The 12,261-nt window shown below is 60.4% G+C and overlaps 1 protein-coding gene across 1 annotated transcript; it reads right to left on the reverse strand.

Annotated features, from left to right (window-relative positions):
- Window positions 1–6,658: 6,658 nt before the first annotated feature.
- On the reverse strand, window positions 6,659–11,707 carry LOC114892839 (RIMS-binding protein 3C-like). Its single transcript, XM_029218152.1, has one exon. The coding sequence runs from the start codon at window positions 11,705–11,707 to the stop codon at window positions 6,659–6,661; it is 5,049 nt and encodes a 1,682-aa protein (XP_029073985.1).
- Between the last annotated feature and the right edge of the window lie 554 nt (window positions 11,708–12,261).

The raw sequence follows: 12,261 nt of genomic DNA on the forward strand, positions 1-12,261 counted from the left end.
GTCCTGGGGGCTCTGCTGGGTCACCAGAGGGATGGTGGTGGACCAAGGCTGCACAGGGCGGGGAGCGCTTGGAATTTCCGAATTCCAGCTTTGCAGTTTTCTTTGGGGAGCCTCCTCCCTCACCAGGACCTAGTGGGGCTTCCTGTGCAGTAGGGGAGGGGCCAGCACCCTCGTGGCCTGTACACCAGGAAGCCCCTGGGCTGGGGCAGCAGGCTCTGGTCACAGTCACGAGGGAGGCTGGGCCCAACAGCCCTTATCTTGCCTGACCTTGTGGGGCTGACCACTCCCTCCATCTGGAAAATGTGGCCCCCTGCCCTCTCGGAGGCCTCTTTCTCCTTAAATCCCGATGATCCTGGGGTGGGGCCTCAGAGCCCAATTCTACCCCTTAGCCCACCACCCTGAGGTGCCTTCACTGGCCCCAGCCCCAGCCACCTGCCAGACACCTCCCCCTGGAGACCCTGGGGCGTCTCTGACTCAGCAGAGTCTGTACCTGCCCTGCTGCCCCCCCTCCCCCAGCGTCCCGCACACAGAGGGCCCTGTTGCCCAAGCCCTAACTACTGGCCACTCCCAGGCACTCCCGCCCTCCCCCACCAGCTCTGCCAATTTGAATTCCTGACTATCCCTCCCTCTGGCCTCCTCCCTAGACTCAGGCCTGCCCCCAGGCTGGGGGAAGGAATCCTCCAGATAGATAAGGGCAAGGGGCAAAGGGACACACCTGGGCTCAGACCCCCTGATCTGCCACCAACATGCTGAATGACCTTGATGAATGACCTCCCATCTCTGAGCCGGAGTTTCTCCATCTGTAAAAAGGGGAAATAATTATACCCCCTGGATAAGGTGGCCTCGAGCATACATAAGCTGAGGCACATGGTGAGGGCTCCATACAGGCCAGTTCTCATTGGGAAGTGCGGCCACCAGGAGCCCCAGGCCAACCCTTTCTTAAGGCGGCGTCCAGTTTGATGTCTGCTCCACGCCTTGTCGCCAGGTCGGGATGCCTGCATGGAGGGCTCGAGGAGGACCCAGTCTGATAGGGGAAGCAGCAGTTAATGAGTAATTCCAGGCCATGGGGACTGTGCCTGGAGGCTGTCCATGCACCTGGGAGGGGCAGCCAAATCCAGTGGGGGTAGGTGGGATGGGGAAGGTGTGGGGAGATGGCCCCAAGACGCAATGGAGGGCACTTGTGAAGGACATCCGGAGTGAGCTGGCTGAAGGGGCCAGGCAGCTGGAAGGCCCATTTTAGGAGAGAGGAAACTGAGCAGGAGGGTCCAAGCCTCCAGGTGAGCCCCCTCAGACCAAAGCACCCTGACCAAGGGGATGTGGCCCATGGGGTCCCTCAGGCTGAGGTCAGTGTCCTGGACGTCCAGCCAAGCAAGCACAGTGCATCAGGTGGTCAGTTACCGGAGGATGAAAGGGAATTTCCCTGAGGGCCCAGAGCACACTGGGGCCCGTAGCCAGGTATCAGAGGCCAGGGCTTTTGAGAGAGGGGGAGCCTCTGTTCTGTTCATGGGTCCCAGAACAGACCCATGACAGACCCCCCCCAGCCAACGGAACCGGGACAGACTGGTGGGGTCTGCCATGGGTCCGTTCCTGTGGGACTGGCTGGGGTGTCCCTGGTGTCACCACAGCCCCAGGAACCCTCTGTGCCCAGGATCTGGAGCCAGCCTCACCTGGCGATATTGTCAGTTTCACAAGACCTGAGTTGGCTAGTGGGATCTGCCTTAGGTGGAACCCCTGATTCCCCGCCAGCCCCAACCCTGCTTCCAAATCCGACCTCCAGGGGGTGAGACAGGGAGACAGGGTGTTGACCAAAAGGTGAGATGAGCTTCAAATGGGCCTCGGCGGTGTCTCTGAGCTTTTTATGTTGTGACCTCCATGCTGTGTTGCTCATATGAACACAGATTTCATATAAGGACTCTGGAATTGATCAGTTAACATTATGTTTTTTTTTAAATTATTCTGAACATAATAATTTAATATTTTCTTGAGAAGTCAGAATTGACGTTTTGGATATCAACTTTTTTTTTTTTTTTTAGCACCTTTATTGGAGTATAATTGCTTTACAATGGTGTGTTAGTTTCTGCTTTATAACAAAGTGAATCAGCTATACATATACATATATCCCCTTATCTCTTCCCTCTTGCGTCTCCCTCCCTCCCACCCTAACATTATGTTTTGAATATGCACATTGACAGAGGGCAGTCACTGAGAGGAAGAGAGGGACGGATGGGCTGGCCCCAGGGGCCCCCAGCAGGATGGGGTTCCCCACAACAGGTGAGCCTCTGGAAGGGCTGGAGGAGCCACACGGCCATCTTCAGGCTGGTTTGTGGGTGCAGCTCTTGTCTAATTGTCGGTGAAGGGGGGTAAATCAGACCAACATTGTGGGGAGCAAGAATGGGACATGAGGTCCCTGACGAGAAATGACTGGGAGGAGGGCTGGCGAGGTGCTGGGCCCTGGCCAGAGGCCCCCAGGCAGAAGTGGCTGGCACCAGGACAGGCTCAGTGACCCTCGCTCCAGAACTCTCCGGACTCTCCGGATACTGCCCGTTTGCCCACTCCATAGCTCCCTCTGCCCTCTGGCCAGCTGAGCTTCCATCCCCCATCCCTTCCTGGGCAGGCCTGAACAGGCTTTGGGCCTCCAGGTCGTCTGGTCAGTCGGGAGGGGCCCGGGCCAGGCATCTGCTCTTCTTCAGCTGCTCACCTGGCTGCACCTGTGTGGCCTCCCCCTGCCCCTGCTCAAAGCCTTCAGGACCTCAGGGCCCCAAGGGGAAGAGAGGTGGGCCCAGAACCATCTGCCCTGCGACCGACCCACACCCCCATCACCTGTGCCCTCACCAGCTTCTTTGGTCTTCCTTTGGGTCCTGACTCTGGGCCACGTGCTCGGTACATATGACCTGCTCAAATCAACCCTCCTGCCCCAGCCCTGCCACAGATGAGGAAACTGAGGCTCAGAGAGGCCTCCCAGCTGTCCACTGGCAGGCTAGGGTTCAGACCCAGGTGGCTGCTCAGTGGCCTCCCCCAGCCTGCCAAGCCCTGCGTTTCTTTGCTCATTCACTGACACTTCCTGTGGCCTCGGGGACACTGGGGTTGGCCAGTCTCCCCAAGGATGGAGGAAGGATGGCTTCTGTGGGTACATGGGGGACCCCCCAGGGTGCTCTGGGGAGAGGGCAGGGAGAGAACAGGGCTGGGCGGGGCCTGAATCCCAAGCCTACAGGGTCAGAGACTTTTCCTGCTGCCCTGACCCAGGGGCGCGGTCCCTGCGGAGCAGCCCTTGGTGCGCGCAGGCTGCCCCCTGGTGGCGGCGTGAGAAAGCGCCCGGGGACTGACTTGGAAACCCTTCCAGGAGAGGGGGCCCTCGCCAGCAGGAGGGCACCTGTCCCCATCCCCTCCCCGCCAGCCCGTGCCACTGCTCCCTGAGTTTCCCCAAATGTCCAATCGCTCATTATTCCCATGAGTCGGGGCCTTTGCTGTTCCCTCCGCCTAGGATGACCCCCTCCTCACCTGCCCCAGTGCCCGCGATCAGAATCACAGCCTTCCTCTGCTTCCCAGGGTCCATGTCTGACTCTATTCCAGGGGATGGGGAGGCCCAGTACATGATGTGAACCCCCAGAGCCCTGCACAGGAGCCACACACAGAGGATGATAAATAATTGCTAGCTCTGGGCTTCCCTGGTGGCGCGGTGGTTAAGAATCTGCCTGCCAATGCAGGGGACACAGGTTTGAGCCCTGGTCCGGGAAGATCCCACGTGCCGCAGAGCAACTAAGCCCGAGAGCCACAACTACTGAAGCCCGCGCACCTGGAGCCCGTGCTCCGCAGCAAGAGAAGCCACTGCAATGAGAGGCCGGCTCACTGCAACGAAGAGTAGCTCCCGCTCTCCGCAACTAGAGAAAGCGTTATTTATTGAGGATCTGCTATCTGCCGGGCAATGAACAAGCCAAAGAGCTCCCTGCCTTTGTGGGGCTTACATTCCAGCTGGGGTGGGGTGACTGCAGGGATGGAACACGGACAGTAGAAAAACCACAGGTGACATACCAGGTGTGGATAAGGGCAACGGAGAAAAACAGGCAGGGTGGGGGCAGGAGGGAGGGGTGGGGTGCCACTTCCTGGCCATGACACAGACTACTCTGCAGCTATCGGAAAAATGAGAGATGCTGGCCAATGGTCAGGAGAGGAGGTTAAGTAAAAACTGATGGGACGGGCTTCCCTGGTGGCACAGTGGTTGGGAGTCCGCCTGCCGATGCAGGGGACGGGGGTTCGTGCCCCAGTCTGGGAGGATCCCACATGCCGCGGAGCGGCTGGGCCCGTGAGCCATGGCCGCTGAGCCTGTGCGTCCGGAGCCTGTGCTCCACAACAAGACAGGCCACAACAGTGAGAGGCCTGCGTACAGCAAAAAAAAAAAAAAAAAAAAAAAGATGGGACAATATGGCTAGCATAATTCTCCTTGGGTTACATTTGTGGTTCCCATGGAATGACAGCTACTGTGTTTAATTTTGAAAGTGCTGGATTAAGTTTCTATCCTCTTGCTAAATTGTCGTTGCTCTTCCAGTATGTGGGGACCATACTTGTGCCCCCCCTTCAGACTGTGGGAAGCCCACTGAGCCCTCCAACCTGAGCCCAGGCCCCGGGAGGGGCTGGGTAGTTCTCTCTTGCAAAAACAGCTTTCTTGTTCCTCATGGGCCTCAGGTTCTATTCTGGGTTGTGAGCTCACAAAGATCTGATGATTTCAAAGATTGTGAAAGCTGAGAGATGTTTGCACACCCGTGTTCACAGCAGCATGATTCACAAGGGCCCAAAAAAGTGGAAGCAACCCCGATGTATGAATGGATAAACAAAATGTGGTCCATCTATACAATGGAATATGATTCAGCCTTAAGAAGGAACAAAACCTGCTACAACATGGATGAAACTTGAGGACATTATGCTCAGTGAAATAAGTCAGACACCAAAAGACAATTTACTGTGCAAGTCCACTTACATGACCTCCCTGGAGTAGTTCACAGCAGCATGATTCACAAGGGCCCAAAAAAGTGGAAGCAACCCCGATGTATGAATGGATAAACAAAATGTGGTCCATCTATACAATGGAATATGATTCAGCCTTAAGAAGGAACAACACCTGCTACAACATGGATGAAACTTGAGGACATTATGCTCAGTGAAATAAGTCAGACACCAAAAGACAATTTACTGTGCAAGTCCACTTACATGACCTCCCTGGAGTAGTCAAATTCGTACAGACAGAAAGTAGATTAGAGGTTACCGGGGGCTGAGGGAGGGGGTGGGAAGCTGTCGTGTAATGGGTGTAGAGTTTCAGTTTTGCAAGATGAAAAGACATTCTGGAGATGGGTTGCACAACACTGAGAATGTACTTAGCACTACGGAACCGTACGCTTAAAAATGGTTGAGATGGTAAATTTGATGGTATGTATATTTCATCCAAATTAAAAAAAAAAAAAGAAATTGTGACCCGGTCTGGGTTGCCCCTCCAGCCAGCCGAGGAGACTCTGTGCCAGCCTTCTCACTGGAAAGCCAGGTGGTTGTGCAGGAGAGGGTGTGGTCATGGCCCTCAGTGGACAGTTTCCTTCCAGGCTGAGACCTGAAGCTTCTGCTCACAAGTGGTGAGTATGTGCATGCACCACATGGCCTCCACGCTGGTTCCTGTGTTCTCTGAGGATAAGGCAGGTTGGGTTGAGGCATCCCCTGGGCCTGCCCCTCCTTGTTCCCACCTCAGCCCAGGGGGCAGCACAGTGGAAACTTCTGGACCCGATTCACCAACTCCCCAGAGAACCTGCCCTTAGCTCCAATCCTTCTGGCCGGATACTTCCAATCAGTTCCCCTTGCCCCCAGGGAAGGTGGTGCTCTTTCTCTGATAGCAGTGGGGACATGGGGAAAAGTGGAGCATCAAATAGAAGCAGAGAAGAATGAAGACCACCCTTGGTCCCCACCTTCTGGAGTGGGAGCCCCCAGAGGACCATGGGAGGAAGCAGCACGGCAGCCCTGTGACCTGAGACAAGGGGACCCTCTGAGTCTCAGTGACTCTTCTGTAAATGGGGTGAATGTGGACACGCCCTCCCAGGGAGGCCCCTCAGAAGTGAGAAGCGCTAGGGAAAGATACAGAGGGGGGCCCCCAGCTGGGATGCGCTGACCCCACCCTCCACAAAGGGCTGACCCCAGGGACACAGTGCGCCTGCAGGGACACCTTGTGGGGCCCTGCTTCTCAGCCCTGGCTCTTCGCTGGACCCTCCGCAGCCCTGCCAGCCAACGCTGACCTGAGCCTCCCTAAAGGGTTCGCACCCTCCCCCCCACCCCCCCAGCCAGGGAAACATGTCTGCAGAGAGGGAGGAGAGGCGGGCTTGGTTCCTTGGTTGTGCTTTCACTTCTAAAACATCCTTTTTCTTTTTTTCTATGAACATTTTAATGAGGAGTTGAACAAAAGATAGAAAAAATAACATTCTGATGGCTTTTTTTTTTATTTAAGAGGCAGGCTTTTCTTGAGACTTTCATACAAGGCAATGGGTGAGTAAGGCTAAACTCCTAAAGAAAACGCGTACTGATGATGGAGCAGAAAAAGGCACTTCTCCCAAAACCTGCTGGTTACCACCCTGTCAGCCTCTCAGGGGCTACTTGCTCTGCTTTCTTCTGGAAACAGGTCCATTCAGACCTAGGCCCTGCTGCCCTCGAGGCCAGGAGGACTGGGATGGCCAAGTGTTCCGAGCATTGGTGCATGGAGCAGGCGCTGTGCACAAAGTGAGGAGGGCTTGGTGGTGGGTCCACATGTGGGGCGCAGGTGGCTAGAGGCCACCACCCCAGCGGGGAGCTGCACTTGCTCTCCCTGGAGGGACATGTGATCCAGCAGGTGGACTGAGACCAGGCTTCTGTGGCCACCCGACTCCCCATAGTAGAATCCCTTGTCATCCGCACGCCCATAGACAGTGACCACATCCCCCACCCTCAGTGACATCTTGCTCTTCACCAGGCCCCCTGCCGGACCATCCCTGGGGTCATAGTCCAGAGCCGCCACCATGGTCTTTGGAGTCCACAGTGAGGGCCTTCTGGGGCTCCCCTGCGGCAGGGGGAAGGAGCCCTGGGGGCCTCCAAGCCCCCCAAAGTCATCGAGGTGGGCCATGGAAGGCAGGTACCCTTGCCCCAGCAAATGCCACCTCCCACCAGTCCACTCCGTGCCCGTGTCCACCTTGTCCACCAGGTGCCTGGGGACATTGCCCTCTTGCCCATCGTGTTCGCCACGATAGAAGCCGTGGGTGTCCTGAGAGCCCCACACTCTCAGCAACTGCCCTTTCCGAAAGGTCAGCTCCTCCTCTGCAGCCTCGGGGGTGGCAGACATCACCAGGGGGATGTAATCAGAGAGGGCCACAAAGAGCTTGGCTGGAGGGTCTACCCTCATTCCCAGCGGTGGGTCGCCACCCCTGGACATCCTGATGACCCTGCTGGATGGAGTGGGACACAGCGCCAAGCTGGGCTCCTGGAAGCAGCCCTCTCTCTTGCCCCCCAGAGCCTGACCTGGCCTGCTCTGTCTCCTGAGCTCCTTCCTCTGCTCTCGCCCCTCTCTGCCCCATAGACCGAAGCGCCCTGCCTCCTCCTGCAGAATATCACAGAAGTCAGACACGTATCGCTGGCTGGTGCCCAGCTGGGGAGGGGTGAATGCTGGGGCATTTTGCTTTTGTCTGAGGACCTTCTCAAGGGCAGCCTTCTCCTGACACGGCTCTTTCCTGGGTCCACACTCAGGGGACCGACAGATGACTCCTGCAGCAGGGCTTTGGCTGGTGCCCACGTGCTGGTACTGGTTCTCTTCCCCCCGAGACTGGCCCCGGAGCAGAGGTGGCCTGTGGTTCCGGGGACTCTTCTGGATGAGCTGGTCCTTTCTGGAGAGCTCCCGGGCCTCTGTGGGCCTCTGGGCTTGGCTGTCTGACCCTGCACTTGGAAATTCTCCGTCTGAACTCAGTCTGGGCTTCGGGGACTGCCTCCTTGGGGGTTCTTCAGGGAATGCTTCTAGAAACTTGGCCTGGGGCTCCCCGCAGCTTCCGGGGCTGTGGGGACTGGCCTTGGCCCTCGGGGGAGTCAGCACCAGCCTCTGAGGGCAGATGGGGAAGGTCATTCTGCCAGTGGACGGGTCCCCACAGGTGCAGCTAAAGGGAGACATCTCTGGCAATCGGAGACAGGTGACGCAGTTGTGAGGGATCTGAGCCGGCACTGAATCCACGGATTCTCCACAGAACGACATGGTTCTCACCGAGATATTCTGGCACATCGGTGGCAGCTGGAGCTGGGAAAATTCCAACAGGATGCTCCCGGCGGTGGCATCGGCCACCTCTGCCACCTTGAGTCCATCGGCATACACAGCATAGCCGGTGACCTGGACTCCGTTGGAGGACCCAGCTGAGTCGATGGTCACGGGGAGCCAGCTGACCACCAGGAGGCCCGGTGAGGCATGGCGCTCCACCAGCACGTCCAGTGGAGGGTCAGGGGGGCCCGCCAAGGGTGTGTTGAAGGTGATGGTTGAGGACATTGTTTCCCAGCGCTCCGGCAGCGAGTCCCACGGTGGGTGTACCTCCACCCTCACCTGGTACCTCGTGCCGGGATGCAGGTGGTGGAAGGTGTAGCAGCTCACGCCCGCTAGGGTCAGGGCACATTCCAGGTCATCCAGGTACACCATGTGGGGGTGGCTGCTGCCAACCCAGGTGATCTCGGCCGACGTGGCTGCAACACTCTTCAGGTAAAGTTGCGTAGGGGCCACACAAAAGACACTGTTGGTCCCCAGAAGAGGTCTGGAGAAGCCCTGCTTGCCCATGCTCTGCTGAGAGCCCAGCCGGCCATCTTCCATCTTGGCATCTGAGATTTCTATTGCCACTTCGGTCTTGGAGCCCACCCTCACCGTTGTCATGTGTGGCCCCCTGTCCACTGTCCCCTGGGCTTTCCCAGGTACTAAGCTGTGACCAGTGTCTTCCTTCGAAGCTTTGCCCTGCCCAGCCGGGAGTCGAGTGGGGCCAAGGTCAGGGAACTCATGGGGCAGGCAGCCCAGGATGTCACTATCTGAAATCTGCTCCACCAGGTTGGACTGCACCAGCCCCTGCCGGCCGTCCTCAAGCTCCCCTTTGTAGAAGCCATCCTCATCCATGTCCCCAAAGACATACACGTAATCCCCAGCAGTGAGCAGCAGTTCGCTCTCGGGGTGCTTGTTGGGCCCTTCAAGTGGGCTGTAGCTATACCGAGCCAGAAAGATCTTGAGCTTGGGGGTGGGGGGGGCCTCCAAACCCCCCACTTCCAGGGTTGAGGACACGCTATAGGGCTCCAGATCCTCCACCTCGCTGGCTGTGTCCACGTCCAGAGTAGGGCAGGATGGCACAGGGGCCCACATGGACTCCACCTCAGAGGAGGAGTTTGACTGGGAGCTGGTTTTCTTGGCCTGGGGCCTGGAGTCCAGAGGTCGGCTGCTTGGGACTCTGTCTGGCACTTTGGGGGCACTGGTTGCCTCCCCGAGGGCAACTGGGTTCTCCAGCAGGGAGTCTTCCTTCTCCTGTTTGGCTCTGCTAGGCTGAGACGATGCTTGGTCCTCAGGCCCTAGCTGCAACTTGGTTCTTCCACTGCTTCTCACTTGGGACTCCGGGGCTGGCAGGGCCTCGCGGGGTTCCTGGGGAGGGTGACCAGGCTGACACTGCAGTGCCCGCATCTCCTCCCAGGCCGTCTGGAGATCACACAGGGCCTTCTGCTGGTCGTGCAGCAGCTGTTGCTGCCTGTCCTGCCCTCGTGCCGCCTGCTGCAACAGCTGCCCCGCCAGCAAGCCGGCGGCGTTGCGCTCCCGGCACGCGAGGCCCAGCTGCCCGCGCACGTCTTTGTTCTCGGCCGCCACCTTTCCCGTCCAGTCGGCCTGGGCCTGCAGCCGCGCGTTCTCCTTCGCCAGCCAGGCGCCTTCGTGGAGCGCCGCCTGCAGCCTCGCCTCGGCCTTCTCGCCGCGTCGCCGCGCCGCCGCCGCCTGAGCGCCCAGCTCCGCGCACTCTCGCCGCTGCGCGCTCAGCTCGCGCTCCAGTGCCTGTACTTGGCTCCGCGCCTCCTCGCATGGCGCGCTCTGGCCGCCCGCCTCCGCCCGGGCGCTGCTGGTGGCCTGCTGCAGGGTCAACTGCCTCTGCAGGCGCAGCACCTCCCGCTGGGACTCGCGTTGCTGCCGGTCCAGGTCGCTGACGTTGAGCCACTGGGCGCAGGCGGCGCCCCCCGCAGCAAGCGGGGCGCTGCTGAGGCCCGAGGCGATGCGCGCCTGCAGTAGGTGGCACTCCTGCCGCAGCTCTTCGATCTGCTTGTCCTTGTCCAGCAGCACACTAGCCTGCTCCGACAAGTCCCGCGCACGCTGGCGGGCGAAGGCCTGGCACAGCTCCAGGCCCGCGCGGCTCTCGCCGGGCACAGGCGCGCTCACAGCACGCTGGTTGGTCTCCTGCAGCTTGCGGGCCCGGTCCTCCAGGCGCCGCGCGAGGCCGGTCAGCTCGGCGTGCTTCACCTTGAGCCGCTTCACCTTCTTGTCCGCCTTGTCGGAGAAGCCCGCGCGCCGCAGCTGCAGGTTCTCTTCGCGCAGGCCGGAGCAGCGGCGCGCCAGGACCTGCAGCGCCTCGGACAGCTCCAAGTTCTGCTTCAGCAGCTCACTGTAGTCCGGGCCCGGCGGCAGGGGGTTCAGGGCTTCGCGGGGCTGACTCCCGGACTCTTCCCCTCCTCGCGGGTCGCTAGGTCTCCTGCGCTCCGATAGTGGCGGCGGGGGGCTCAGGGACCCCGGGATGGAGGCGTCTGGAGAGGAGGATTCGGGGGCCTTGGGGCGACTCAGGGTGCTGTCGAGCAAGAGGGAATGCGCTGGTGCCAAGGAATCGAGGGAGCTGGCGCGCGCGGGGAGCACGCTGTCCGGGGAGTTGGAGCACGCCGCGGGCACCCGGTCGAGGGAGCGGGAGCGCGCGCGGGCGCCCGCGCTCAGGCCGTCAAGGGGTTCTAGTCGACATGAGGACTTGGCGGCGGCCTCAGGGGGTGGCTCTTCTGAAGAATGCGCGGCCTGGGGGTCGGGGGTGCCGGACAAGGCGGGGTGCCAGCGGAAGTGTTCCAGAATGTACTTGAGGAAGAGCTGGCGCTCCACGTCGAGCGCCGCCTGCAGGTGGCGGATGCGCGAGGCCTGCTCTCCGTCCGTTTCCCAGCGGAGCTGCGCCAGCACTTCCTGCAGACGACAGCGGCACTGCGCTGCGGCCTCTTCGGGCGCCCCCGCACGGCCGCAGTAGCCGCGGTTCATCAGCTCCTCTGCCAGCTGGCGCTGCAGCTCCCGGGCCTCGCGCACCACGCCATCGCGCTCGCGGTGCAGCAGCTGCTGCAGCTGTCGCATCTCGGCCTCCTTCCAGCGCAGCAGCTGCCGGATCTCGGCTTCGCGCTCCCGCAGCACCTCCTCCTGCAGCTGCCGCAGCTCCCGGCTGCGCTGCGCCTCCCACTTGGAGCGCAGGTGATCAACCAGCTGTTGCCGTTCCTGCTCGGCCTCCTCCCGCTGCTGCCGCGCTTGGGCAGCGAAGCGCCGCCGCTCCTCCCGCCCGCGCGCCCGCTCCGCCTCCAGCTCGGCCCGCAGCTTCTCCAGCTCACGCCTCTGCTCCTCCAGCGCCGCCGCCGCCGGGCCCGGAGTAGCCGGCTTCTTGGGTGTCACGCGGCCGCCGCCAGAAGGGCTGGGCGAGTCCTTGGTCATGGTGGTCGCGGCCGGGCAAGACGCCTGACCTCGCTTGGCCCAGGCCGCCGCTCGCCAACGGCCGCTGCCCTGGCCGCGGCCAACCGTCCCGCGCGCCCCTTCCGGGGTCCCTGAGGGTTCCCGCGCGCCCCTTCCGCCTCTGGGCGCGTTCTCCCACCCTCTGCAGTGGGTGCGGCTAGCCCGTGCTCCTCTCCCGGCTGCCTATGTTGGCGCTGGGCTCTAGACACCCAGGCTAGACACAGCCCCTGTCCTTCCCAGGATGCCCACGAGTCTCACTGGCCCCAGGCCTCTCCCTGATCCTGGCACCATATCCCTTACGACCCACCCCGGCCCTCTTCCAGGCACTGGACAATCCCTTTCAGGCCAAGGAACCCGTGGGAAGCCTGAGCTGCTTCTCTGGGCATAGAGAAAGGGGGCTCAGTGTTTGGCTCAAGATCACCAATGGATTCAGGTGGTGTGGTGGCTGGAAACTGCAACAGGATATGCCCAAACTTGGGGGTGTGCCCTGGGCTCACCCAGAGGAGGGGGCATCTGGCTCCTGCATCTCCACTGTG

This window comes from Monodon monoceros, unplaced genomic scaffold (assembly GCF_005190385.1).
Source record: "Monodon monoceros isolate NGI ecotype Baffin Bay Population unplaced genomic scaffold, NGI_Narwhal_1 Super_Scaffold_1, whole genome shotgun sequence".
Taxonomy (NCBI): domain Eukaryota; kingdom Metazoa; phylum Chordata; class Mammalia; order Artiodactyla; family Monodontidae; genus Monodon; species Monodon monoceros.

Coding starts and splice junctions, on each gene's coding strand:
- LOC114892839 (XM_029218152.1), bottom strand. CDS start 11,707: ATGACCAAGGACTCGCCCAGCCCTTCTGGCGGCGGCCGCGTGACACCC.